Consider the following 26,403-nt stretch of genomic DNA (forward strand, 5'->3'; position numbering starts at 1 on the left):
GTAATCTACGCATCTTTCAAAGCACTGGTATGGATTAGTTCAGGGTTAATTAATAAGCACAAATTGGGCAGGGGCATAAAATGCATTATAACAAATTTTTAATCCTTGATTAAATGCAGTATAAATATAAGCTAACATGTTTACTGCCCAGCACTACAGACTTTTAACATTTGATGTTAATAAGACCAACTTCTCTATCCTGTGCAGTAAGCATGGTAATCAGAGTCAATTTATAGATTCCTTAGATACATTTCATTTAAACGGGCCATCATTTTTAAGAATAAAATTGTTGTTACCAAAATATTTACACTTATTGAACAAAAAGAACACTAATCCACACTATTTGCATATTTCAAATCTAACAAACAAACAATGGTCAAACCTTTAAATGAAGCAAGTGGTGCACAGGACTGCAAAAACAGATGTGCTGACAACAAAACCTTTTCCATACAAATAAAAATTATGTGGCCTAATCAGAAATATAAGAAGGTGCATATTCACACTATTGTTTTCCCACAATAGGAAAGAGTCTTTAAGACGTTTCCGTAGGTTTAGGTTTTTCTTCAGGTGAAGGGGTGCCGTACATCTCCTTGAGCTTTTCATAATGCTTCAGAGCCTTCAAACAACAAAAAATTATTCAAGTTAAAGGGTAACCAGAGAAGGACTTAACAAACCACAATACAAAACTTACCTTTCCTGTCACTGATGGCCTGATTTTGGCTGCAGCTGAGTTGAAATGTTTGATGGCTACAGAAAGGGGACCAGCTTGTGGATTTTCTCCTGTTGCAATGAACTCTCGCAATGCATGAACACCTGCTTCTTTTACAAGAGCAGCCAAATCAGCACCTGAGTAACCCTCCAATTCAACTCTGCTTGCAATCTCTGATAAATTAACATCAGAAGCCAACAGAGGCTTTGTTCCATTCTGAAAGGCAATCATGGAATTTAAGTAAAATTGGGAGTGTTACGCTGACAGCAATACAAGGCAAGGATATTGAAAGTGCTAACTCTACCTTGGTTAATGCTCTTAAAATATCTTTCCGATCTTCAGCATTTGGCAATCCCACATAAATTATTTTGTCCAGTCGGCCTGGTCTCAAAACTGCTGGGTCTATTATGTCAGGCCGGTTAGATGCAGCCATCAGGTACACAGCTGACCTGCCTTCAACACCATCCATTTCTGTTAAAAGCTGATTCACAACCCTGCTGCTAACTCCATTCTAAAACCCATAAATAATTAAACAAATATTAGTTGTGGATACGGCATAAAAAAGAAAGTAACTATTCCAAAATACTCACATCACCGGAGTCTGAACGCCTTGGACAGAGGGCATCAAGTTCATCAAAGAAGATCACACAAGGAGCAGAATTTCGTGCCCTCTGGAAAACTTGACGAACAGCACGCTCACTTTCACCAACATACTATTGAAATCAAAGAAAGAATCCCCAGTTATACCACATTCAATGATTAATAATACTACTTTAAATGGGCATAGTACAACCAAATAAATTATCACTACACTGCACACATACCATGTTTAGAAGTTCAGGTCCCTTGACAGAAATGAAGTTTATGCCAGCCTCATTAGCCACTGCTTTTGCAAGAAGAGTTTTACCACATCCAGGAGGTCCACACAGCAACACACCAGTCGGCGCATTCAGTCCCAGCTGAGAGTACTGCTCTGCATACCTTACAGGTGCCAGGACACACAGTTGCAATTCTGCCCTGACATTAGCCAAAGAGCCAACATCCTCCCAAGTTACATCAGGAACAGTGGCAAAACCTTCCCTTTTGGCGGACGGTTGTACATGGTGAAGAGCCTCATGAAAATCTGACATAGTGATTGTCAGGTCGCCCAGCTGTGCTGCTGTAAGGGGAGAGTTGTGAAGCCAGGCCATCAGCTGGCAAAGCTCTGGTGACCAAATGGATAAAGGCTGTAACTTTTGTGAAAGTGCCAACTCTTTCTCTTTAACCTGCAGACAGAAAAATAAAGCATAAGAGACTGTAAAGGGCACAGAAAACAGAAAAAAAAAAGACTTTTTCTCTGACCTCATCTGATTGATTCACAGAAGGCTTTGGTGTTTCATCACCACCACTGGCAACTGCTACCTCCATAACTTCAATATCATCATGGGGTTTTTGACTGACATTTTGAAGTTTATTGCTGTTCTCAGGAGTTATATCGACAACCTCTGTTGATAGTAAGGGAGCATCTGTTTGGGGTGGAATGATACTTTCTCCTGCCTTATCGCCATCAACAATAGTTTCTTTTTCCACATTTTCATTCTGCTCTTCTGTTATGACAGCCTCATCAATCTTCACCTCTTCATATATTGCATTATTCTCAACCACCGCTTCCCCAGTTAAAACAGTCTCATTATCTCCCTCCATTAAAGTTACTGTGTCTGACGACTCAGGAGCAACTTCTGGTATGTTTTCGGTTGATGTTGTAATTTGAACCACTTCAGAGGTATCCATTGCTTCTTGATCAACCACTGAGTTGTCTTTGTCACAATTGTCCACTTTGCTTTCAGTCTCTAAAATTTCTGATGGCCCCTCAATTTTATCATTGCCCTCAGGTACAATGGTCTGAGGTTGAACTTGAATGTCCGCTTCCTTTTCTTTTGCTTCTTTAATGTCAGCTTCCTTTCCTTCCTTTTCTTTTGCTTCTAGCTGGGAAAATACTCTGCAAAATTTAAAAGAGATTATATTCACCTGAAATAAAATAGAGGTAAACATATCACGATATTAACCCGACCCACACAAACCTGTTAACAGCAACCATAGCAGCTTCTCGGGTCAATGAGGCAAGATCTGCACCAACAAAGCCAGGAGTGAGAGATGCCAGCTCATTGATGCCAGCATCAGAGGATACCTCTGGGGCTAATGCCAAACGACCGCAAACAACTCTCAAAATGTGGGCTCTTGCTCCCTGGTCAGGAATACCCATACAAACTTCTCGATCAAACCGACCAGCTCTTCTTAGAGCAGGGTCCAGAGAATCTGGGCGGTTTGTTGCGCCAACAACCAACACTTGATTTCCACCTTCTTTCTCACTAAGCTCTGTCAAAAAACGAGAACAATGGTTTACACTCACAAATCACAAGTTCCCTCAAAAAGTTAAATATTAAGTACTTACCATCCAAAGTGGTTAAAAGTTGTGCAACAATGCGCCGTTCCATTTCACGCTGGGCATTATTTCGATTGGGAGTTATAGCATCAATTTCGTCAATGAAAAGTACGCATGGGGCAATAGATGCAGCTTGGTCAAAGAGATCACGTATTCGTTCTTCTGACTCACCAGAAACTCCTGCAACAATTTCTGGGGCTGCAACCTTCAACATGGGAATTTGAAGTTCCTGCAGAAAAAAAAAATCAATTTAGAGATTACATGGGTGACACACATTAAACAGAATGGGGTATTATACTTACACCAGCAATCGCATTTGCGAGAAGACTTTTGCCACAGCCGGGAGGGCCATGAAGTAGAAATCCACGAGGTGGAGTAACACCAATTTGCTCAAAAATCTCAGGATGTTGTAAATGCACTAGTAATTTACATACTTCCTAATAAAAAGAATAAAAGAACATTAGAGCCTCATCAGAAAAATAATTCCATTAACTAACATGACGTAGAGGTTTCAATCCTAACCTGGAGAACTTTAGTACTCCCTCCTACATCCTTGAAAGAACAACAAGGACGTGTGACAGGAAAGTCTTTCCTCCTTTTGGACACATCACCATTGAGAGAGGGTGTTGAGCTAGCACCCCCATCTGCTACGGGACGCTTCCGTTTTGGTCTTTCCGGTACAACTGAAGGGGTGACTGAAGGAGCGACGGAAGGAACAGTAGAGGCAACAACAGGTGCAACAGTGGCAGGGGGAACGGCAGTCTAATGAACAGAACACAAAAGAAAGAGCATTAAAAAATGTAAAATCGCACAAAAATCCAATATTTTAATTGATTGATAACAATAAAATACTTACAATAGTTACATCACGAGTTACAGCAACTTCCTTTGGAGTGGCATGTCCATTTGTAGTTTTGGGAGACTGAGGAATTTGGGGTAAAGGCACTATAGGTTCACTGTTGCTTGTTGTATCTGCTTGTTTAGACCGCTTGGCAGGCACTTGGTCTTCATCATCGCTGCTAATGTCTATCAGTTCTTTAGCTCCTTCATTGTTGTGTTTCCTTATAGACCTTGGTTAAAAGAATATATAGGCTGATTAATTTAAATATTTGATGAATAGTTAAAAATATTAACAGCAAGGCAGAAATAACCTTACAATTTTGCTTAGTTATTGGAAAACATAATCTATCTTGAACTTACTTTTGAGGTTGCTGCTGCAAGTACATGTTTACAATCTGATCATTACTTGAATTGTTTGTATCCTGCGAGAAGAAAATAAGGAAATGTAAGACAAATCAATACTAAAAAGAAACCTTTAAAAATGCAAGAGATGGCAAAAGAAATTGGGATTCAGCTACACAAGGAGCTTAGTTAATGTTCTCAGAGTTAAAAAAACAGCTCTGCTTCACTATTATTAAGAAATAACAAGTAGTGTCAGAAATGTGTTAATAAAGTACTCACAACAATAAGATCAACTTCATCGTCTGATTCAATTTCCATGTCACTTGATGATTCTGATCCAAGAGCATTTTGCAGCTCATCATCATTTAAACTGTAATTCTTTAACACAACAGAAAAAGCTGAAAAGAAGCAAATGTAGAATATTACAGGACAATCAAAGCAAATAAAAAGCTACAAAACAGGTGAAAAACTACAAAGCAGATTGCAAATTGGTGTATTTACCTTTCTCAACAATACTTTTAAACGCCATTCGTTTCTTCTTTCCGTACTCTCTGTATTTTCGTTGGAGAGCAGTAACCATATCATCAATGTCAACATATACTTTATCTTTGTTCTCTTCTAAATACTGAAAACAATGATTCACCACATTACAAAAACAGTAAAATTATACTATAATTATACTGATCAGGAAACTACCAAAAACAGAACTGGTACAGAGGACTAAAGTCTTGCTCGTAAGTTTTCAGACCTAATTACGAATTCAAAGTTTTAAAACTCAATTTTCAAAGACTGTCATGGAAGAGATTAGAATAAAACATGTCAACAGGTAGGTGCCTTCATCCACTGAAACCAGTGTTTCAAAACTTTGACACTGAAATGACAGATTGCTTCTCATGATGCCTTCAATAATGTTCAACCGTTATAATGCATGAAAATAAATACAAAACTACGAAAAGCAGCGAGAGGGCAGACCAAAACAGTGAAAGTCTCTTTCATTGCCGACTAACCTATCCGTGACACCGCAGGCAGTGTCGCGCCTGGGGATCAAGCGTTCGTACCTGTTTAACTCTGGGCACTATGGCTGGGTCCATGAAATACGGGCGATGCTTTAAGTGCTTCTTCGGCTTGAAGTTGGTTTTGAAGATGATGGGGTCTGCGCCGGCCCCGGCGCCCTCAAGGGCTATCACTTCGCCGGAGGACGTCATTCGCCTGCGGTTTTGGTTTAATGGTGGAGGCTCAGGAGTCGCTGCGAGGGCGAGTCACCCTCCAAACCAAAGTTGAAACTCTTCTCTGCTGAACCACTAGCGTGCACACGCACTCCGGGGAAACGGGACGAAGGGACGTAAGATGTAAATGTCAAGAGCGCGAAATGCACGCACGCTGGCCCGTCACCGCAGGCGCCGCAGGCAACACGCACGCACGGAAGAAAATGCACGCCTTCACGACCCCGGAGATTCCGACGCAACACAAGCAACGGCTTCCTAGATTTCCGAACCTGTTGTTTACCTTCGTGATCGATTCTCTTCGAGAGATCGTTTTACCGTTTCGCCGGTCCCCCACCCTCACCCCTCCCCTCACCCTGCTCCCATTCACCACTCCACTCAAGAAGAAGGGTTACGGCCCGTTCACTTGCGTTATTTTTGTAGATATTGTCCCTTAAACTAGGGGCTAACCCATCACCAAGAAGTAAACTGATTTATTGAAAATGTCGGCCGGAGACTGGTGCCTCATTGAAAGTGATCCGGGAGTATTCACGGAGCTGATTAATAAGTTTGGTAAGCGCAGCATCAGTGTTACGGCGGTGGCAATGACATTCAAAGAAGCAAAGAAGCGAGTCTTTCAAAGAGAAATCTGTCACAGAGACGGATATGTTACTGCAGTTTAAGCCTCTCGAGTCGCTTTTTGTGCTCATGTCCTCTTGTGATCGCTTTGTTTGTAGTTTCACTCCAAGAGGTCATGATCAAATTTGGTTGTCACTGTCATTACGGGCACAATTGTTTTTTCCCCAGGTTAACATTTTATTAATATGTAAAGCTTTCCCTGCCCTGTGTATTTTAAATTTAATTTTTATGCAGCTCTTGTTTTTGACCAGAACCCGTTCGGTATTTTGAATCTGTAGAACCTTTGTTTTGGTTTGCGTGCTATAACGTTATCTCTAGCGTTCGTGTTTTTTTCCTTCTTCAGGTGTGAAAGGTTGTCAAGTGGAGGAACTGTGGAGCTTGGATGCTGATCAGTTTGAGAACCTCAAGTGAGTTTCTATTGATTAGCTCATGTAGTCAATTAGTCAATGTATATGCTGCTTCTATTAATGGTGATCATTGTTGCAGACCTATTCATGGATTAATCTTTCTTTTCAAATGGATCAAAGATGAAGAAGCATCCGGCGCCATAGTTCAGGATACCCGTCTTGACAAAATATTTTTCGCCCAGCAGGTAAATTTATGTTAATACCAGTTATCGCTCAATTTATGGATTCCACTTCTCATGTGTCTTTCTTTGCAGGTGATAAATAACGCATGTGCAACACAAGCGATTATCAGCATTTTGCTCAATTGCAAGCATCCTGACATAACTCTCGGCCCCACTCTAACAGAATTTAAAGAATTCTGTCAGTCGTTTGATGCAAACATGAAAGGGTTATCTCTTAGCAATTCTGAGACCATCCGTTCAGTCCACAATTCCTTTGCCAGGTGTGTGTCATTTTTTCTGTTTTGTCTTAACTCAATTGTCACCAAAAGTCTGAAGTTAACTTAACATTTTGTTTTCCTTTAGGCAAACTTTGTTTGAATTTGATAGCAAAGCTGCCACCAAAGACGATGATGTGTACCACTTTGTAAGCTATTTGCCGATAGATGGGAGACTCTACGAGCTTGACGGCATTAGAGAAGGTCCTGTTGACTTGGGCCCTGTCCCAGCAGAGAAGGATTGGTTAGATGTAGTTCGGCCTGTTATTGAAAAGCGTATGAAGAAGTAAGGGTGTCAAAGTGGATTTCTTTCATTCTGTGGCCCTTGTTGTGTTAGAAGTTTTCCTAACTTGTTTTTGTCTCCAGATACAGTGAAGGTGAAATCAATTTCAACTTAATGGCGATTGTCTCTGATCGCAAAGCAAAATATGAAAGTAAGATGCAGAAGATTGAGAAGCAGATGGAGGTAAAAGCCGTCATATCATTATACTGTACCCTCACAATTATGTGATCCCAATGATTCTTAGCTTTTGTTCTTTTCTATTTCAGGAAGGTGGTATGGAGACTGATAGTCAACAAGCCGAACTTTCAAGACTGAGACTGCTGATTGAAGAAGAGGATCGTAAGAAGAAGCGTTACCAAGTTGAGAATGTTCGCCGTAAACATAATTACTTGCCTTTAATTGTTGAAATGCTCAAGGTATTGGCCAAGGAGGGACAATTGTTACCCTTGTATGAGAAGGCCAAAGAAAAAACTAAGGATAGAATTCAGTCTAAACCCAAAGGGAAGGCTGCATCATAGTTTTACAAGCTGAACAGCTGTTTTATGCAATAAAATGTCAATATCAGAATGTACCTCAGATTTTGGTTATTTCCCCTTCCAACAAATGCATCAATGCATGCAGCTCTCTCCATCATGTATCAAAGGATTGGCGGATTCCCCATCCATTTGAATTTGGTTGCTTCTGCTGTAGATCACGCTAATCTCAAATTTGTTTACCTAAGTATCAGTCAGTCTTACTCAAACCAGAACTTCTGATCAAGTGCTGCTAATATAACAAATGTTGGAGCAGGGTCCTGTATTTACGTGTCAAGTATTAAAAACTTAAAGATAGTCGAAATATGTAAAATAAGAAACGGCGCAAGATTACTTAAGAAAAGATTTATTCATTCTCCTCAGAGCGCAGGCGGGCATTTCCATTAGTTAACCTGATTGACAGCTGCTGGGCTCTCTCAACAATAGACTTGCGCTTCTTGGAGGAAACGCCGTGGGCAATCTCGGCAGCGTACTTGCGGTTCTGCATCATCAGCACCTCAAGCTCCTGTAAGCGGAATAAATAAAAATTACAAAATATAGTGAAATAACACACTCAGTGAAATGAAAGTCTTCACAAATGGGAAGGGTTGAAATATCAAGGCATATGATGTAAGTAAAGGAACAAAGGAGCTAGGAACCAAATTTGGCCCTTCCACAAATACCTCCCCAGACTTCTCATTTAGGAACCCCAAAATAGGAGAAAGGGGGCCATTTCACAAATAATGCCAAAATTTGACTAGAACAAATAGATGCACCCAGCTCTTGGGGCCCTCAAATAAAGTAGGTTGCTAGTTGACAGACAGATGTCAGACAGACAGTCATCTACTTTGCTTACCTTAACATTGTGAATAAGAACCTTCTTGAATCCAGTGGGCAGCATGTGCCTGGTCAGGGCATTGCTACCGTAACCAATGTTGGGCATCAGGTACTGGCCCTTGAAGCGACGCCTGACACGGTTGTCAATACCCTTGGGCTTACGCCAGTTACGCTGAACAAAGAACGACAATATAAGAATTGTGCACACTAAGAATATGGAAAACAAATGTGACAATAAATTGACGCAGTAGTAATACCTTGAGCTTGCCATAGCGGTCACTTTGATGGCGGGTGAACTTCTTGGTGCGCTTCTTGACTATGGTCGCGCGTAAGGCGGGTCGGATCGACATGTTTCTGCTGCAACAAACAACAGGAAGCGGGTTTCATTGTAGGGTGTTAAAACAATGCTAGAGATCCTAACCTAGGAAAACCCAAACAAAACAGTTGAGAACCGAAACAGTCTGATACGGAACAGCGGGCTGGTGCAATTTGGGTCTTCCAAATGCCAAGGAATTTACGACAAACATTTAAATAGGAAAAAGAGAGAAATGATGGCACGAACATGTCCCCTGAGGTTACCCGGCAGGCCCTGACAACCGCCCAAGAGCGAACAATAAGTGAGACTGCAACGCTCAAGTGCGTAGAAATACTTAAGCAAGGAACTAGGTTCAAGATAACATTCAAAGCAGTAAGAGGGATGCAGAAACGAACCAAGTTCAGAATTGTTTATTTATGTACGTGTCGCACACTGATGGCCGAACAGCGTGAAGAGACGGCCACGGTACAAAATGTTATTGGACAAAAACACGCCAATAAGTCGTAGTAATAATGTTCCGAAGGAAATGTACAGATAATTGAGACGGACGGGGAACGGATGTACATACAAGTTGTGCTCAGATGAGTAAAATTAATGTGGATGAAAGTGTACTTACATCTTTCTCGCGACTCACACGCCAAAAAAGATCCTACGGAAAGGGTTCCTGATTTTCTTCTTGTGCGGTGTTGGCAGGGGGAGAGAGAAATCCAAACCCTGGCCGTATCCACCTGTGGTTTGTGGTGGTTTGTGGGGGGCGGTGATCGACTGTGGCGCCACCTGGTGGCAACGTGACGACAACTTCATTTACACACATCAGTCTGCTTCATTCGAAAAGTGTACTATTTGTACACACTGAAACTTCTTCTTTGAAAGTGCCTTTTCACGTCTCAGGTTAGACTTTTGTAGTGTGTTCCGAGCAGCTTATGATCCGTAGACTCTCCCTGCGTCGAAGACATTGCGCATGAGGGTGCCACAGACTATTTCATGACTCGCGGTGTGGTGGGTCCGGGTCCGGCCTTCCGCAATGGACAAGAGCCGCGCCAACGCTCTTGTTGTGTATCCTTCCCTTTGATGAAGTCTTTTATTTTATGTATCTCCGTAATGTTTATTTGTTCTCTCGATTCATTCTACTAATTCTCTGTTTAATATTTAATCCAGTTATCATCCCTGAGTGGTGTGACCTAACCTATTTTTTTATCATAACGTTTCTCGCATTTAAACTTTTGTATAATGCTATCAATCCCTTTAATTTGACTTGGATACTATTAGGATTCATTCTGCTCATCTAAGCTTTTATTCTGTTCGTTTCTTATGTTAAATGTTAATTCAGTGATTGTACCACTCAGTGCACATTTTTATACGTATTACTTGTATTGCAGCTACTGTTTATGCAGCTAGGGTTCTGTAAATCCAAATGTAATGCGATGTAACTGCCCACTGAAGCAATTTTGCTTTTAGTTTAAAATATTCTGTAACTATTAATTCAATTGTTTGTATTGTCCTTAACTAGCAACTCTAGCATTGAGAAGCATCGGAAAAGAAAAAACTTACTTCGACGTTCTTATTTGAAGAAATTAAAAAGTTGTGCACGTCAAAGCTACAAACCTGAAGATGTTTTGGCCGCTATGCGTGCCATATGGCGTGGCATGTCTCGTCGTCAAGCGGCTAAGACTTACAATATTCCTCGATCAACCTTATTAGATAAACTTGATGGGAAAAGGCCTGTAGACGCATCACCAGGTCCAAATCCTTTTCTTACGAAAACTGAAGAGCGTACTTTAGAGTCTTGGGCTATTGATTTGTATCAACGAGGGTTTCCTCTTAAGACAGAAGACTTGAAAGACATGGCTCAAAATGTTATACAAAACAATCATAGAAGGACATCTTTCAAGAATGGACGCCCTGGACGCAGCTGGATGCGCAATTTTCTTCTTCGGCATCCGAGAGTCTATGAAATAAGTAACGATATGGCCCCAGGCCCCAGAAGGAGTCGGACTGTGACTTCTCGCGATGAAGTCCGACAATGGTGCCAGCAACATAGACAATTTATGGCTTCCATTGGCCAGGAGTCTATACTGGACTTTCCTGACCGTGTTTTTAATGTTGACCATGGTGAATTCCTCTTTGATCCTCTGACAGGACAGTTACTTGAACAGGAGCGGAATGAAAGAATGGATGAGAAAGATAGGCCTGATCAATCTGACCGTATTTCTGCTAGTGTGGAGTGTACAAGCATAGTAGCCACTTTTTCAGCCTCAGGTGGAATGGCACCTTTGTTGTTTGTGTATCCATCTAAAGATTTGACTCAAGAAACAACTGAATCCTTTCCACCAGGCTGCATAGGGACTTACTCTGAAAATGGTCTTGTGAATGGAAAAATATTTCTTGATTACATTGTGACTTTCCGGAAGTGGCTGCAGCAACAAAATGTTACCCTCCCAGTTTTACTTCTTGTGGATGGTAGGCGGAGCCGCCTAAATATGGATGTTACTCGTTACTGTGAAGAACAGGGTATAATTTTGTATTGTTTGTTTCCTACTCCGAGACCAGCAATCTCAGAGTTTTTCAATTCTGTACTTCATGACTCATCTAATACAATTAATAAGACTAATTTTGCAACACGAGTGTATGATGCCCTCAGCACCTGGATTAATTATGACAATTCTCAAAGTTTACTTCATACTCACAGTATTTTGCCTCATTTGAAATCAATGCTTCAAACTTTAGCAGAAGTTCGTGCAGAGCCTTTGACCAGCACTTCACCACTGGTTCCTCTCAGTTATAATGGTCACAATGGCCTTGAGTTCCAGGCAAACCTTGATCAATATGAATCTGATTGTGAATTTGATTTTGAGTTGATGCCAGTGGAAGGAGAGATTGAAATTGAATTTCCCACGTCAGAGAGTTGTGACCCATACACCTTGGCACTTCATCCTGCTTTACTGATAGATTCAAATGTTCCAAGGTACTTGGTGTTTGACAAACCACCTGCCCTCCCTACACCTGAACCTGTTGCACATGAATCAGTATCTCCTACGCCATCATCACAGAATCTGGTGAAGGATACCCCAGATCCATGTAATGACTACTTTGAGGATCGCGTTGATCAACCTGATGTGGAAACCCATCTTGTAGTAAAACCATTGTCTAGTCCATTACCAGAGACAGACAGTGGCATTGCTAAAGTAGAATCTGAAATTTGTGATGTCCTGAAAACAATTTTATCCATGGAAATATCTTGTCAGATTGACCCTGAATCTTTAGCTCCTTCAGCAGACTCCTCTGAGGAACCATTCTTGGGATTTTCTGCTGATGATGCCCCTGAGCATCGAAGAACCCTGGATGCTCATGGCTGTTTACGTTTCCTGGAAACTGTCCTTGTGGAAAAGGGACTTCTTGATGACTTTAAACTTGCAAGTTTGGACCGGCAGTGGAATGGCACTCATGAAGCAAAGGGCCTCTTTGAAGTCTGGCTCGCAGCAAATGATGAACTTCAAAAATGTTAATAAAATTCAGCCATTTTCTAGTCCTGAAAATGCTGCTATATTTCTAATCCAAGTTATGTGTTTCAATTGGTTGCATGTATTCAATACCTGCCTACTTGAAATGTGCATTGGTTATTTGACTTGAATCCTGTGATTTTTTATTGGCTATACAAATCAAACTTCATGATAAAGATTTTTAGGACATCTCACAATTTCCGCATTGTAAATATGGATCAGTATTTTGATATGTATAAAATTAATATTATTCTGGTACTTAAGCACCTGAACTCTGGATCAATTCATAAACAACCATTCATTGCACTCCTGAAAATTTTGTCCCCAGTGGTCAATCTTTTGCTCTGTGATACTTACAATTCAATTTAATATCATTGTAAATTTCAACTTATTATAATAGTTCTGTGGTGCATTATTTCTTTTGCCTTTTTTGTAATGCTTATTGTTCACTATGCCAGCAATGCTACATTAAACTGTGCTTTACGAGTTGTACATCTCATAAGTGTTAGTTTTGGCACTGTTGGCCTGTTTGATAAAAAGTAATTATTTTTATAAAAAATTTTGCCTATGTCAGAATAAAATCAGCTTTATATATATATATGTATATATTACTTATACTAAGTTTTATTGTGAATCTTGTATTTTATTTTATATCTTTGTTGTACAAGATGTTATTTTTGTATGATGGTTCCCATTTCAACTTGTTGTGTTAAGCCTTAACTAAAATTTCAGTGACATTGAAATCCCATTTCCATCTCAAAGAGAAGCTGAAATAGCTTTCAATGTGTTAAGAGTTGGTTCCGAGCCAAAACGCAGTCAAGTTGTTAAAAATATTTCCTGCAAGAAAGATACTTTGACAGTGTAAGTAAATGTCTGTGTATTTTGTTATAAAAATTTAAAATGTTTGTTTTACAACTCTTTTTTTTTTTTTTTTCTGTTTAGGCAATTTTGTGGTGACGAAGCTCGTCAAGTGAGAGTTGCAGTTAATGGGTTCATGGATCACCTAATTTTGTGCACTGACACTATTGCCAAATTTGGGCCTCCCTCTGGTGATAACTATCAACACATTTGAACATAAGGAAGAGATTTAATAATCAGGGGGTGATCACAATGCCTGAACATGCGCCATCTCCTTCCCCAAGTCGGGCTGTGTATGGGTTTGTTTTGTATTTGGGGTCATGTTCAGCTCTGGGTCTGTACCTCATGTGGGCAGTAATGCCAGATCCTGTCTTGCATTCTTTAGGGTTGACTTATTGGCCTCAGAAATATTGGGCTGTGACTCTACCCATATTTGGGTGTGTGCTCCTTGCAGTATTTGCCTTTCTGTTTTACCCTGGTCTTAATTTCATGCTTGTACCTGCTGTTGATGACTTACGTAATGTTACTGACAGTCATTCTATACCTTTAAACGAATCTTTGATCACAGAAGTACCACCAGCTTCAGACCTTTCTTTGTCTGTAGTTTGTCGTGCTTTGTATCTAAGAAAGAATGATACTGCCTCCAGTGAACCAAAGAGCACATGAAAAGTGTACTTACGGAGCAATTTAATTTGTACCCTTTACAGCAGCAATCGATTTGTAAACAAAAGTATACAGAGGTTATTGATATTTTGAAATAAATATTGTTCACAGCACCAAAAGAAGATACATGTTCTGTTGATTCCCCATTTGGACCTTGGCACACAATGTTATGTTCAAAATGGCTGAATTGATAAGTCCACATACCTCAGACAACATTACAAATCATACAAACAAGGCCATATTGATTGATTGGTTTATCACATTTACCAGTAATGTGCACTCCCTCCATCACTACTCAGGATAAGTTCCACATTTACTAAGATAAGGTACAACTATGGACAAAATAACTGTACATAATGTCATCAAAGATTATCAACTATTCCAAAATAATTAGCATGCTGTGATGCTGTGTGAAAGAAATAAAAACAAGGAAAATGCGCTACAAGAAGCAAGAGAAAATATGTTCTAAAAAAATTACACAATCAAAGCACAAAAATATCACTTGATTTGTCACAATGATAACTAAAAGTACTGAACGATCACATGCTGCACAAATTAAATCTACACTTGTCATTTCATAGAAACATTGAAAATTGGTTTGACCACTGGGTAAATTTGATGACGATTGTATTCTATCCTACAGTGATCAACAACACAACCAATACTTAAAAAGGAACAAAAATTGCCTTTAGAAGGAGAATCAGGAAATCAATGTCAGTCTTTATACATAAAGAACTTCATTTCGTAATTACATCCATCCATCAATCAATAATATCAACATCATGTGCTTTGGAAATTGATAGCTAAACGGGATTTCTTCATTCTTGAAATAGACCGAGAACTTCCCGAAGTTTCTTCTTGAGGCTCCCCTTTAGACACCGATCTTGCGCTTTCATTCGAGGCTTTATTGGCACCAGAGGATGTGGAGCCAGCATTGGGCTCTGAAGAAGTGCTTGCCCGTCCCTTTGATGCACCTTTTCCTTTCTGCAACAAATATTTTAAAATGGGATCAAGACAACTGCAATACCTGAAAGATTGCTGAAACTCATGGGAATTCCTAAAGCTAAAACTGAATTATAAACAAGAAACAAACACTGCAACTTTATTAAAACTAAACTTACCTCTTCGGTGTCATGGACAGTTGCCTCTTCATTTGCCTTCACTGAAGTCTGCGCAGCTATATTTTCTTTAGGCTCTCTACGAGGTCTATTTCTTTGCTTTTTTAATGCTTGCAGTGGCACAAACGAATTGAGTTCTTTGGATCTAGACTTCTGCTGGTTTTGGGGATGTTGATTTTGATTTTGGGGGCCTCCGTGATAATTATTCCTAACAACCTCCCCTCTTCTGGGATATTGATTGTTAGGCTGCAGGTGCTGCTTTTTAGCTGGGGGCAGTTGTTGGTGGTGATAAGAAGATTGAGGATGCTGGACAAATTGTGGGTTTGGAGGACGCTGATTAGACAACGGATGATTTGAGGGATGTCTCATAGCCTTAAAGAAAGAAAGAAAACAAAAATTAGCATACTTTATACATAAGAGTAAGGAATGTAAAAATAGGAAATGGAATTTGTTGATGGTTAAGACATACCTGAGCAAATGGAGGTGGCCCCTGTGGAAAAGAAGCTCGAACAAGAGTAGGTCTGTGCGCATGTTGCCACATTGGGTTCCCTGAAGTTCAAAATCTTTATTAAAAAGCTGAATACTTGTCTTGAAACTTTCAAAACTTGCAAACTGAAACTGTTTTACCTGGAGGCATGGAAGGCCGTTGCGGTAGGGCGAATTGACCTTGCCTGAATTGGTCAAAAAACTGTTGAGGTTGGCCACTAAGTTGAGGCTGGGACTGCAGTAATGGTTTCACTCCACTGTCATCCTTTTTGCAAACACGGCACAACTGAAGTAAATGTAATGCTTCCACAGCAGCAGCGTCGGCAGCCTGGAACAGGAAAATATTAACATTTAATACTACTGGACTAAAAATATCTGAACAATTTTGGATACCAAAATGTCTCACCCCTTGTTTTGTTGGAACAGGTTTGCTTATCACAGTGGAGCCATCTGGCAGTTTAATTTGAGCAATGACATCAGAACCGTACGGAATGAAGTTAAACAAAGGAATGCCAACACCTGTAGATGAATACCATTGATGCTATTGAGTGAATACACATGGAGCAGCGAGTACTGCCCTAGAATCCCATTTGAACTTCTGTATTAGCCACTCAACTGGTGGAGTAATCTTACCTTTCCTTTGGAAAAACTGCAGCAAAAACCCACACAAATCTTTGGCAAATGGGGTAAGTTCACAAGGTTGTCTACTATGTGATGCACCTGCTGGAATGGGATTGTTCACCTGCAAGGCAATAATAACAAGACAAAATAGAACGTCAGCAACAAAATGAGCATATTGCTATAAAGAAAATATTCATTCAAGTCCATATATTCTTACAGTCTCCGCCCCTCCAGTAGCTCCTGGAGTGGCTCCTGCAATAGTTCCTTGAGTAGGTCCTGGAGCAGATCCTGGAGCAACTCCAAGCATCATCTTCAAAACATTTGTTTTTGACTCAATGGCATTTGTCATATTTTGATTGGGAATGGGTAAGGCCGTTGCAGGGGGTGGTGCAGCTGTTGCAGGCTGAGGTGCACCAGAGGGCTTGAGGTCATTACTCTTAGTTGAGACCATCTAGAATACAAATTTGAAAATATGCAACAGATTTACAATTTAGCACACTAACATCTTCAAAATTCTGTTACTTCTGTAATTTCAACCTAATAAGAAACATAGACAGATTAAACAAAAACAAACACGAAAACCAGTGAAGTTTACCTGGAGCTGTTTCCAGAGCAACTGTTCGTTGGAGGCATCAGGCAACTTAGGACCACTTTTAGGTAGAATCTGGACCTTAGGCGGAGCCTTTATTAGAACAAATGCAAAGACATTAGTTCAAATACATACTATTGTAAACAGTTATATTGCACACATCATTTTTGAAAAAGAAAAATTACTTACAGGAAACTGAAAACCAGAAGATCTAGAAGATTCACCATGCTTCTTACTTGAAGAAGCTTCATTGGTTTGTGTTCTGTGAGAGTTGTTTGGCTTTCTGTTTGCAAAGGCTTCATTTCCTTGTTGCCGGCCTGGTCTTGACATGTTTGCTGAAAAACCAAAAATAGATAGATAAAAATTTACATTATAAAGATCCATATCATAATGTTAAGTAATAGGATTACCTTGGTTGTTACCAGTCTTTCCCTGACCTGCCCACGGAGTGAATGCTGAGTTAGTTCTTGGATGAGGTTGAATAACTCCTAAACAGAAATGTGACTTCATTATACTTTCTCAAAACAATCAGGTCTTGCCTGTGATAGTTGAGTTGAATACTAAAAAATAGTTCAGACTATGCAGTGGACTTACTGTATGTTTCATTAATGAGGCCTTGCCTAAATCCATGAGAAATATTAATAAAAGCAGTTCTAGATACCCTGTAGGCACATCCTTTTGAACCACCAATAGACATTGCTGATTCAAACTCATTATCAAATAATACATCATACATGGTGTCAGCTGCTTTTTCAGCTCGGCGAATGCCTGAAAGATGAAGGTAACTATTAAAAAATTCCAAATACCAATGATGAAGTTTGGTGCACAGAAGTTGACTATTCCTACCAATAATTGTTCCTTTGAGTCCCAGTGGAACACTAGTGTCATCACGTACATTAACTATTCGGTCAAACAATTGGTAGGTCGTTGTAGGATCAGGAGCCAAGTTCCCAACTCGTAATTCAGACTGAAGAAAACCAAATTAATTAGCAAGTTGTTTTGAAAAATGAGAAGAACATAGTATTTGGTAAATTTAGAGTAACAGCAGAATGAGATGTACACTTACCCTGAACAGAACATGTGGCTTAACCTGCAATTTCAATTTCTTAGGATCTGGAGGGTTTTCACTGAATACTTTCATGACTGCTTGAAGTTGTGTTACAACTTCCTCCTCAAGAACCTCAGCTCCACAAGACTGTCGTTCTAGAGAGGCAGTTGGAATTTCTTTCAACCACTTTGAAAGAGCAGAAACTTTCTCAGCACTAAACATAGGAAGTAAAATAGGTTATTAAATAAACCATATAGACCGTAAAAGGTTTCATCAGCCTTCAGTTAAGTCTACACTCACGAATCTTCTCCTGGATATATGTCCTTGTCATCATATACATCATCAGATGTTTTCCTGCAGAGATGCTCAAAAACTTCAGGAAATTTCTCCACGTATTCCCTTATAAGAGCAATGGCTTTCCTAGAATAAAGCCACATGTTGTTGTCCTTTTTGGTGTAGCCTGGGACCTTAATGGTATCAAACAAACCAAAGCAATAAGTACAAGGGTGAAAAAATATAGACATCCAGATATCAAATCTGTGAAGCGAAATTAAAAGTAAGAGTACCTCTTCATTCTTTTTGTTGAACTTAAGGTTAAGACCAATGTTTATTTTGCTAGGATTATCAGCTTGTTTGTTACCAACAACCAAAAATATAGTCCCAGTAACTCGAGACAAAATATGGGAACTGATACCAATGTGTTGTGCAGCTTTACTGCCTGAAAACACAAGATGAACATGTTTAAGAACAAAGTATTAGGGTTAGTCCAAGGAATAGAAGTAAAGCTCTATTTTGCTGTATTTTTTAAAAAATTTCGTAAGTACCTGTCATGAACTGTGGTTTCATGGAATGCTGGTTTTGGCGCACATATTCAATGTCTGGTTCTCCATGAGAAGTTATGATTACTTGGAGGCGACCTTCAGGTTGTTTTTTAACTTCAAGAACCTAGACCAAAACCAAAATAGTTCCAAACTATCAAGAGGCTACATATCTTGACAAAAAATTAAAGGTTTATGAAAGAATATATGTACTTACCTCACCCATCCCACCATAAATTGGAGAAGCAAGCAGGAAGCATTTACTTCCAGAGGGAAACACTTGTTCAAGAGTTTTGAACTGCACAAAGCTTGCATCATGAACTGCAATGTCATCAACAATTGTTTGTATGGCATATGGGGTCTCAATTTCAGAATAGACCTTTTCTAAAGTAATCTTTCCTGCTTGGCCAAAGACATACTTCCTTCCAGCAACAGGCCGAACATACACAATAAGTTGAGTTTCCCCAATGTCTACACCCATTCGTCTCATATAGCTGGTTGTAAAGATTGACACAATAATTAATTGGCAATGTAAAAAAATAAATAAATTAGAAAATAAACAAAGGCAACCATTTAAGTTGCGATTCTTTCATACATACTCATTAGCAACTCCTTTTTTCACTGCTTCACATTGTGATGCAAGATTGTTTGACAAATTCTCTAGGGCAACATTACTATTGGACAGAAGGTTGTATCTCTTTGTACCATCAGCCACACCCACAACTTTTCCCTCAGTGAGGTGTGGCCAGCCACAATACACATCCTTTCCGATATATTGGTCAGCAGCATCAATCAGAGACAGTGAAGATATGTCCTTATTGTTCAATAAAGTCAAGATCATGTTGTCTCCTCTGCTCGGTTGGTCAAATACTTGAACTTTAGCTTTCCTCAATTCTCCCTAAAAAATAGTTATTTGATTCAGTGAAAGGCAACATACAAGACGGCCAGAGCAATGTTAAAATCAAAGTTGATAAATACAGTGAATGGTAGATGTTTGAAGGTTGGGAATCCAGGGAAGTAAACATCTAGGCGAACACCGGGAGGAAGGCCAAACACTATGTCCTTATGGTCCAATCGCAACTCCTCTCGCCAAATTTCAAGGAGCTCAGCATGATTCTTTTTAATAGTAGGAAAATACTCAGGAGCATTGTATTCACCTGAGAAAGTAGTTCAAAAAGTATTAAGGTAAAGTTTCATATTGCCCTTTGACATATGGCAGGGGTAGAGGACAAGTAGATGTAATTATTGAATACCTAAGCTTTTCTCAGAAAAGGTGTACTGTGACATTGGTCCAAATCTGTTACGATTCCTTTCATCAACTGTTAATTTTTCTTCACATGAAACCATTGCTGCCAAGAGTCGTTTTTCATCAATGAATGGGATGAGGACAACAGCTTCCCAATCTTGCTTTTTACCATTCAAGTCTGTCTGAAATTCTGGAGGATAGAACTCTAAAATAGGTGAGGTATCATGAGTCATTAACTCTCGGTATGGTGCTGGCAGCAGAGATTTGCTAGAAGAGAACACATTTTTTAGAACATGAGACCAACAATAAAGAAAAATAGCTGTCAAAGAAATCAATTTTTGATTGGCACACCTTGCAGCAGGAAGTACTCCCAAAAGTTGTTCAAAAGGTTTGAAAGGCTCACCCAATTCAAACTCTAAAGACACATCTTTGAAATTGCATATATCAGAGACATATGGAGCATAGTGATGTGGATAGTACCAGGACCAAGATGCCACACCATGATAATAATAGTGAAGATTCCACTGAATGGCTCGGACATAGCCCTCAGCCTGGTCTTTCAGCACCTGCCTGAAATACAAATTAAAATTATAAAAATGAGAACATAAACAATTGCTGAGGTCTTGCAAGTACAGTACAATCCGCTTAAACCGTATCCGTTTAAACCGTTTCTCCGCTTAAGACGTCTCAGAGCGATTCTACATTCGAATCATAGGCCGAAACAATGCATTAGGAGTCCGCTTAAACCGTCTCCGTTTAAGACGTTTCTCCGCTTTTATCGTTGTTTCGGGCCGTTTTTCATTCGTTTAAACCGTTTTGCACCGTTAAAGAAGCGCTTTTTTCGCCGAATACGCGTATGTTTGCGTTCCGATGTCGAGCGCGTGCACCTCCACGCTGCCACTACCCCTTGCCACTCTACCCCGGGGCTCGGCTACGGCGGCGGCGGCGCGGGCGGCACGACAAGTCACAACACGGGGCGTTCTGAGAGCTGGACAAGAGCCCATTAAATGTATTACCACTCAAGATTTCATAACAAAGCATTTTTAGAGTCTTTTCAGTCTTCTCTACTGAGTTACGGCAAAAAAACGCGTTTTTCAATCATTTTTTTCGAATTTCGGTTAAAACGTTCTCCGCTTAAGACGTCCGGAACCGGCGCAATCGGGCAAAACGGTTTAAGCGGATTGTACTGTAATTACTTACTCTGTGACTTTTCCATATTCAAGTTTGTTTCGATAGTAGTCTTTCTTATGCTGATGAAATTCACATCTAAATGTATCTGATATTTCAGAGTCTGAATCATCATCATAAACTCTTGATGCAAAAACATCTACGTCATCTTCTTCTTCATCAGCAACTGTCTCATCCCCGTCTTCTTCATCAAAGAATTTCTCAAGGACCTGAAATTTAACCAGATGTTAATCACTAATAGCTTTATAAATTCTCCGATGACATCAAAATATTATTTCAAACACAATCAGACCCATATGTACTTAATTAGGTTGAGCCAAAAAGTTGCTTTCTCACCATTTCATTTGTTGCTTTGATAAGTGCATCAAGCTCAGATATACCAGTCTTGGATTGACTGTGGTCAGGCTCTCCATTCTTGCTCTAGTTAAAAACACATAAAATGTACACAATACAGTACCAACTAAATTTTCTGCTAAACCAACAATAAAACCACCATAAACATGTATCTTACATTGCGTTCATCCTTTGACCCCATCTTACGGTTTGTTTTGCTTTCGAAGTATTTCATATCAGCATAAGCTTCTTTGAATTGGTTTAAGTCAAAAGCAGCCAATTTTTCCATGAACTTTTGAAAGCGGTACAGATTAAGATAACCGTTTTCATTAATATACCCATCTAAAGTTGGAAGCACCTCCATATAGGCATTATATAACATGGGCAAAGCTCCACTTGCTATGTGGACATCAGGTAAATGAGGAATAAAATCATTTCCAACAAGAAAGCCCATAAGAACCTGAGGTGTTAAAAAGCTGCATTGAAACATACTTAAACAAGACAAGAAAAAAAAAAAAAAGATTTAGGTTTGAACATAATCTTACCCAGTCATCTATAATAGATTCTACATCATATGGAAATTTCAATTTATTTTTCAGTGATTGGAATTCTAAACCAAGATACTCTCTCATGAGGGAAAGATGTAAGAGGTAAAATTTGGTCTCTTCTGGTACAGTAATTCGTTTGGATTGTTTGCCAAACTTCACTTCCTCACGAAGGAGGGAGAAATGAGGTTCATGTGTGCACAGACCAAGCATCATCAGGTCAGCATCCAACCCATACAGACAGTGACGTGTGTTTGGATCATACCCTGGCTGTGTTTTCATCCAACGTATATAATCCATAATCTTGTGCTCCCCTTCACCAGGTGTCTGTAATAGATTGATTTCAGTCACATAACAACGCACACTCACACACTCATAAAGGTTTCCAGGGTAGAGTCTTTCATACCTCATGTCCTGAAAGAATAACTTTGACACCTTTCCACTGAGCATCACAAGACATTTTAGATGCGACAAAGTACTTTAGTTGTTCATGCAATCGGGCCATGAAAACTGTACCAGGAGTAATACAGTTGGAATCAAATCGAGCCTCTTTCGGCAACTTTTCCCCTTTAGCTTCAGCTCGTTTCTCCAGAACTTCTGCTTCTTTTGCTGAGCGAAATCTTAAATGGAAAGAAATTTAGCTTTTACTCACCATTTAAAAACCAACAAGACAACAAGAACAGTTACTAAAACAATTATGTGAGTACCTGCGGCCTCTTTGCTGATTCATTTTAGCTCTAGGAGCAACACCATCTACAGCCATAAAGAACAATTTCCTTGGTTTGATCAGTTGGAAAAGAACCTGCAATGAATTAAAAATAAAATGTGCTTATTAAATTAGTACACAACAGTGCAAGAATAAAATATTTACAGTAGAAAGATACAGACCTCAAGGTAGTGAAATATGTCTTTAAATATTCTTTCTTCAGTAATTCTGAAATGTGGGTCAAAATCATTCGGATGTGAACACATATGGATGACACCGTTCATGTCCAGGTACAGGTTGTCGAACTCTGGGATCTGGAGAAAAGGACAAAAATAAACAAATATTGGTCCTAAAATGAAGTAAAGCTGAAGCTGCAAGGTTGATAAATCAATCCATTCAGGGAATATAACAGTGACGCGGTCATTCAAAACAGCAAAATGTTTAATTTCACTGACCAACATTGTCAATTAAAGCAGATATACTGATAGAGGTACATACAAGTATCCTCTCAAACGATGGGAGAATGTGTCAAGGCATAATAAGATTGACATAGAAGAGTTAACAAAAAATTTAAGGTTAAAAGTTGTGTTTATTACAAATGGCAAAACTAAATGGAAATGAAATGTGAGGTTGTATTCTGATTATGTAGAAAGAAAAATAAGGAAACGCGGAGACAAACTCCAAATGTGTCAAGAGGTGACAAAAATATTTTATTAGATATTTTCATAGAGAATAATACCTGGTATTCTTTGACAAGCTCACTGAGACATGGATAACGTTCACTGATATATCTAAAAAATTTAGGGACCCCCATTTTGATGTTTAAATGAAAACTGGAGATTAGACAAGAATATTAAGGGGAGAAAACACAAAAAACGAAATTGTTCTCAAGGAATCGGTGGAATCGGCCTTCAAGTTCAGGTTCAGCCGCTGCCGCTGCTGGCTGAAGGTTTAGGGTTTGCATGGCCTTGTTGAAAGTCGTCGAAGAGATTGACCGGATGTCCTCAAAAGCAGTAATATGGCAAATTTTACGTTCAGCAGAAAGGATGGCGAGTGAGGGGGAAGGGGGGGGGGGCAGAGAGGAGAGGGAGGAAGAAAGAGGAAAAAGGAGAGAAAACCCGTTTGTTGACTTTGCCGTTGTCAACAGTTTAGCAGAAAGAAAACGGGAGTGTCGAAAGGTGTATCCAAGAACGCTGGATCCGCAGTCTTGGCTGGCCGCCGGTCAGCATTTTAATCTCATGTCGGCCGAGGGCGCGGCCAAGTTCGCCTGTTTTAACTAATTGTGAGTTGGCTGTTCAGGGATTGCTGATTGCTGTTACGCTGTTGCTGTAGCGTACCCGGCGAGGAGCCGAGCCGGCAAGACCCAAGAGCTTGAGAGGGATTCCGTGTCCGTACACGTCAAGCAGTGCCAGTGGTTGGACTTGAACCATGGACCATGTCATCGTGATTCGCGACTACAGGCCGGGCGACGAGCTGCAGTGCCAGGAAATCCTCCGGGAGGGCACCATGTCGACCGTCAACACGGCCTTCCTGGCGGGGCTCACCAGGGAGATCACCTTCCAGGCCATGGTCGTCACATCAGCTGTCATGTTCATCTTCATGGGTGTCCCTCTGAGTGTATGCCTAGGCTCAATACCGGTTGTCATTGTGGCCATGTATGTCATCATCTACCTCGGCCACACATTCAAGGCACAGGAAATGATGCAGGATATCTCAAACATTCCCCGTTTCTACATGTCATCGGACTACACAGGGTTTTGGGTGGCCGAAGCCTGTGAGCCAATGTTCATGTCTCAGGAGCCAAAACATGCTAAATACTTAGTAATGACTGAGAGTGAAATGCAACGTCAATGCGTTCAGCTTGCCTCACACCTCAGAAAAAAGGTTATTGGTACTATTGCAGCAACGAGAAGCAAGAATGAAGAGAATACAGCATGGCTGAGGCGTATGGCTGTTCATCCACTTTATCAGCGCAAAGGAATTGGTTCGAAACTTGTCGATGAAGTTACAAAGTTTGCTGCAGGAAAGGGATACTCTGCAGTGGAACTTGTTACTTCAGAATGTCACAATGGAGCGCGAGAGTTGTATCTCAACAAAGGGTTTGAATTGAAGCAAATGTATCATCGACATGTCTTTGGTTCTCTTGTCTCCATACTTGTGTATGAACTCTCACTGAGTCTGAAGAAGAGACTTCCTATAAATATGTAATCGCAATACGTCAATTCATTAAGACAAAGAAACAGTCAAAAAAGATATGTTTCACTATTTTTTTATATTGTTCTGAACCATTTTTTAAATGTCCCTTGTTGTATCCAAATGTTTAATATTTTATAAAAATGAAATTATTTTTGATTGCTCAATTCTGTTAAGTATTGCCCATCTCAAGCAAAGTATTGTTAATACCCTTTCAGTATTATATGCTCATTTGTCTTATTGCAGCTGCACTAAACAATGTTCAATAGGGACAACTTTTAATCAATTATTTCAATACTTTTAAGCAGTTAGAATTTTTTAAAAACTATGTTTATATTAACTTATTGGATTATTTGCACGTCTCAAAGCTAAATAACCAGCAACTATATCACTTGGTAGTCGACGTATAGTGCCAAACTCTTCAGCAGAAGCATAGAAAAGTTTTGTCTGTGGATCTGTATAATTTGCCTGTAACAAACCAACAAACAAACTAGTTGGATTAAGTTCATTGACCTATCTGTAAACCACATAATAAACTGTGATTTTAAATCCCACCTGTAGCCCAGAAATATCAGAGTACTTTTTACAGGGCACGAAGGAAGGAGGTGCATTGATTGAACTGTCTGCAAGAAAAAAGAGGGGAGAGCCACAATGAAGCAATTGAATATATTGGCTGATGCTGCCATTCTTGCAATACTTACATAAAACACTACTTGCAGGCCAAGGCAGTGTTCTCTCTTGAGTCAAAATCTGCTTCAAAGATTTTCCACCCTTTCTTTTATTGCCACTTTTGTTTGCCCGCTGAAACACATAGAACAATTGGATATCACTTTATTGGCTAACACTAACACATCAATGGTATTTTATTTATGAAATCTTTTAACGCAACAAACCATTTGATAAGCGGCATCTTTGAACAGAAACTTTCTCTCTTCTCGAGCTTCGTCGTTAAACTCTGTGGTAGCTGGGGATGGACTCGGTTCCTCGGATATTGAGGTATTTATTTGTCCGATACTTTCAACTTCTATCACAGGCTGAAATTAAGTTTTATTTCATTATAGACGTCATGACAAATGATAAAACGCACCGGAACGAAATTGCTTACCGTGTTTGGCCTCTTCTTTTTAGATACCATGATGAAAACTGAGGTTTTGGTTAGGGGTGATGGGAAGTGACTCAACCAGCGTTATAACTCTTGACTATGACTAGACCATAATTAGCTTCAATCCTAAGATGTAACAAATGAAGCACTTTTACATTTACAGGAACACATTTACAGGAACACAACAGTATCAAGTACAAAATAACGAAATTTCGACTTTATCTCTGCTGTCGACTGCTCCCGCTTTGTTTGTTTACATCGGTATGAGAATTTGTTTGTTCTTATTTTTCTGAACGGCGTTTTTTCTTTGGTAGATAACAATGACGCATAACAGAAATTCAACCAAAATTCAACTTCCTCTTTACGATTAAAACTGTGGTTTTATCACCCCAGCCTCAATTCGCTCAATGAATAGCTTTTAACCGACTATTAACCGGATCTTTT

At 39.7% G+C, this 26,403-nt stretch overlaps 8 protein-coding genes and 1 long non-coding RNA gene across 14 annotated transcripts; 5 read left to right on the forward strand and 4 right to left on the reverse strand.

Annotated features, from left to right (window-relative positions):
- Positions 1-63: 63 nt before the first annotated feature.
- Positions 64-5,784, reverse strand: LOC117653272 (nuclear valosin-containing protein-like). Its single transcript, XM_034398841.1, has 15 exons — positions 5,372-5,784; positions 4,815-4,938; positions 4,593-4,711; positions 4,332-4,393; positions 3,988-4,201; positions 3,654-3,893; positions 3,434-3,568; positions 3,141-3,360; positions 2,770-3,064; positions 2,051-2,687; positions 1,534-1,974; positions 1,300-1,422; positions 1,014-1,220; positions 692-925; positions 64-616 (listed from the first exon to the last, which is right to left on the reverse strand). Exons 1-15 carry the CDS (start codon positions 5,516-5,518, stop codon positions 533-535), a joined length of 3,282 nt encoding a protein of 1,093 aa, XP_034254732.1. The 5' UTR covers positions 5,519-5,784; the 3' UTR covers positions 64-532.
- Positions 5,785-5,878: 94 nt separating this feature from the next.
- LOC117653276 (ubiquitin carboxyl-terminal hydrolase isozyme L5) lies at positions 5,879-7,851 on the forward strand. Its single transcript, XM_034398851.1, has 7 exons — positions 5,879-6,088; positions 6,498-6,561; positions 6,641-6,746; positions 6,816-7,003; positions 7,086-7,283; positions 7,364-7,463; positions 7,547-7,851. The coding sequence occupies exons 1-7, from the start codon at positions 6,019-6,021 to the stop codon at positions 7,796-7,798; spliced, it is 978 nt and encodes a 325-aa protein (XP_034254742.1). The 5' UTR covers positions 5,879-6,018; the 3' UTR covers positions 7,799-7,851.
- Positions 7,852-8,142: 291 nt separating this feature from the next.
- On the reverse strand, positions 8,143-9,696 carry LOC117653283 (60S ribosomal protein L32). 4 transcript variants are annotated; one of them, XM_034398864.1, is made up of 4 exons: positions 9,562-9,696; positions 8,887-8,986; positions 8,649-8,801; positions 8,143-8,318 (listed from the first exon to the last, which is right to left on the reverse strand). In XM_034398864.1, exons 2-4 carry the CDS (start codon positions 8,977-8,979, stop codon positions 8,160-8,162), a joined length of 405 nt encoding a protein of 134 aa, XP_034254755.1. In that variant the 5' UTR covers positions 8,980-8,986; positions 9,562-9,696; the 3' UTR covers positions 8,143-8,159. The 4 variants fall into 4 exon arrangements, with proteins under 4 accessions (XP_034254755.1, XP_034254757.1, XP_034254756.1 ...); XM_034398866.1 differs by having other exon boundaries at positions 8,887-8,983; positions 9,562-9,615; XM_034398865.1 differs by having other exon boundaries at positions 9,514-9,571.
- LOC117653284 lies at positions 9,687-13,397 on the forward strand. The gene is made up of 3 exons (XR_004588211.1): positions 9,687-9,817; positions 13,178-13,306; positions 13,388-13,397. It is a non-coding gene; the product is annotated as an uncharacterized LOC117653284 (long non-coding RNA).
- LOC117653274 lies at positions 9,849-12,576 on the forward strand. The gene is made up of 2 exons (XM_034398843.1): positions 9,849-10,001; positions 10,465-12,576. The coding sequence occupies exons 1-2, from the start codon at positions 9,970-9,972 to the stop codon at positions 12,449-12,451; spliced, it is 2,019 nt and encodes a 672-aa protein (XP_034254734.1). The 5' UTR covers positions 9,849-9,969; the 3' UTR covers positions 12,452-12,576.
- A 25-nt stretch (positions 13,398-13,422) lies between the features above and the next one.
- LOC117653282 (phosphatidylinositol N-acetylglucosaminyltransferase subunit P) lies at positions 13,423-14,085 on the forward strand. The gene has a single exon (XM_034398863.1). It carries the CDS (start codon positions 13,556-13,558, stop codon positions 13,967-13,969), a length of 414 nt encoding a protein of 137 aa, XP_034254754.1. The 5' UTR covers positions 13,423-13,555; the 3' UTR covers positions 13,970-14,085.
- On the reverse strand, positions 13,969-23,647 carry LOC117653270 (5'-3' exoribonuclease 1). The gene is made up of 29 exons (XM_034398840.1): positions 23,404-23,647; positions 22,847-22,978; positions 22,666-22,760; positions 22,365-22,578; positions 21,959-22,285; positions 21,592-21,873; positions 21,417-21,500; positions 21,093-21,289; positions 20,244-20,462; positions 19,900-20,159; positions 19,625-19,803; positions 19,246-19,544; positions 18,864-19,140; positions 18,653-18,773; positions 18,395-18,546; positions 18,129-18,295; positions 17,847-18,042; positions 17,627-17,747; positions 17,375-17,548; positions 17,191-17,268; positions 16,970-17,115; positions 16,787-16,873; positions 16,409-16,642; positions 16,204-16,312; positions 15,977-16,089; positions 15,712-15,898; positions 15,554-15,633; positions 15,088-15,456; positions 13,969-14,950 (listed from the first exon to the last, which is right to left on the reverse strand). Exons 1-29 carry the CDS (start codon positions 23,476-23,478, stop codon positions 14,747-14,749), a joined length of 5,178 nt encoding a protein of 1,725 aa, XP_034254731.1. The 5' UTR covers positions 23,479-23,647; the 3' UTR covers positions 13,969-14,746.
- A 78-nt stretch (positions 23,648-23,725) lies between these two features.
- On the forward strand, positions 23,726-25,016 carry LOC117653278 (N-acetyltransferase family 8 member 3-like). Of its 2 annotated transcripts, none has more exons than XM_034398856.1 (2): positions 23,726-23,842; positions 23,964-25,016. In XM_034398856.1, the coding sequence occupies exon 2, from the start codon at positions 24,093-24,095 to the stop codon at positions 24,870-24,872; it is 780 nt and encodes a 259-aa protein (XP_034254747.1). In that variant the 5' UTR covers positions 23,726-23,842; positions 23,964-24,092; the 3' UTR covers positions 24,873-25,016. The 2 variants fall into 2 exon arrangements, with proteins under 2 accessions (XP_034254747.1, XP_034254746.1); XM_034398855.1 differs by having other exon boundaries at positions 23,746-23,885.
- On the reverse strand, positions 24,918-26,267 carry LOC117653281 (INO80 complex subunit C). 2 transcript variants are annotated; one of them, XM_034398861.1, is made up of 6 exons: positions 26,177-26,267; positions 25,963-26,085; positions 25,751-25,891; positions 25,559-25,658; positions 25,413-25,480; positions 24,918-25,325 (listed from the first exon to the last, which is right to left on the reverse strand). In XM_034398861.1, the coding sequence occupies exons 2-6, from the start codon at positions 25,990-25,992 to the stop codon at positions 25,194-25,196; spliced, it is 471 nt and encodes a 156-aa protein (XP_034254752.1). In that variant the 5' UTR covers positions 25,993-26,085; positions 26,177-26,267; the 3' UTR covers positions 24,918-25,193. The 2 variants fall into 2 exon arrangements, with proteins under 2 accessions (XP_034254752.1, XP_034254751.1); XM_034398860.1 differs by having other exon boundaries at positions 25,963-26,210.
- Positions 26,268-26,403: the final 136 nt, after the last annotated feature.

This window comes from Thrips palmi, unplaced genomic scaffold (assembly GCF_012932325.1).
Source record: "Thrips palmi isolate BJ-2018 unplaced genomic scaffold, TpBJ-2018v1 HiC_scaffold_8, whole genome shotgun sequence".
In the NCBI taxonomy this organism is placed as follows: domain Eukaryota; kingdom Metazoa; phylum Arthropoda; class Insecta; order Thysanoptera; family Thripidae; genus Thrips; species Thrips palmi.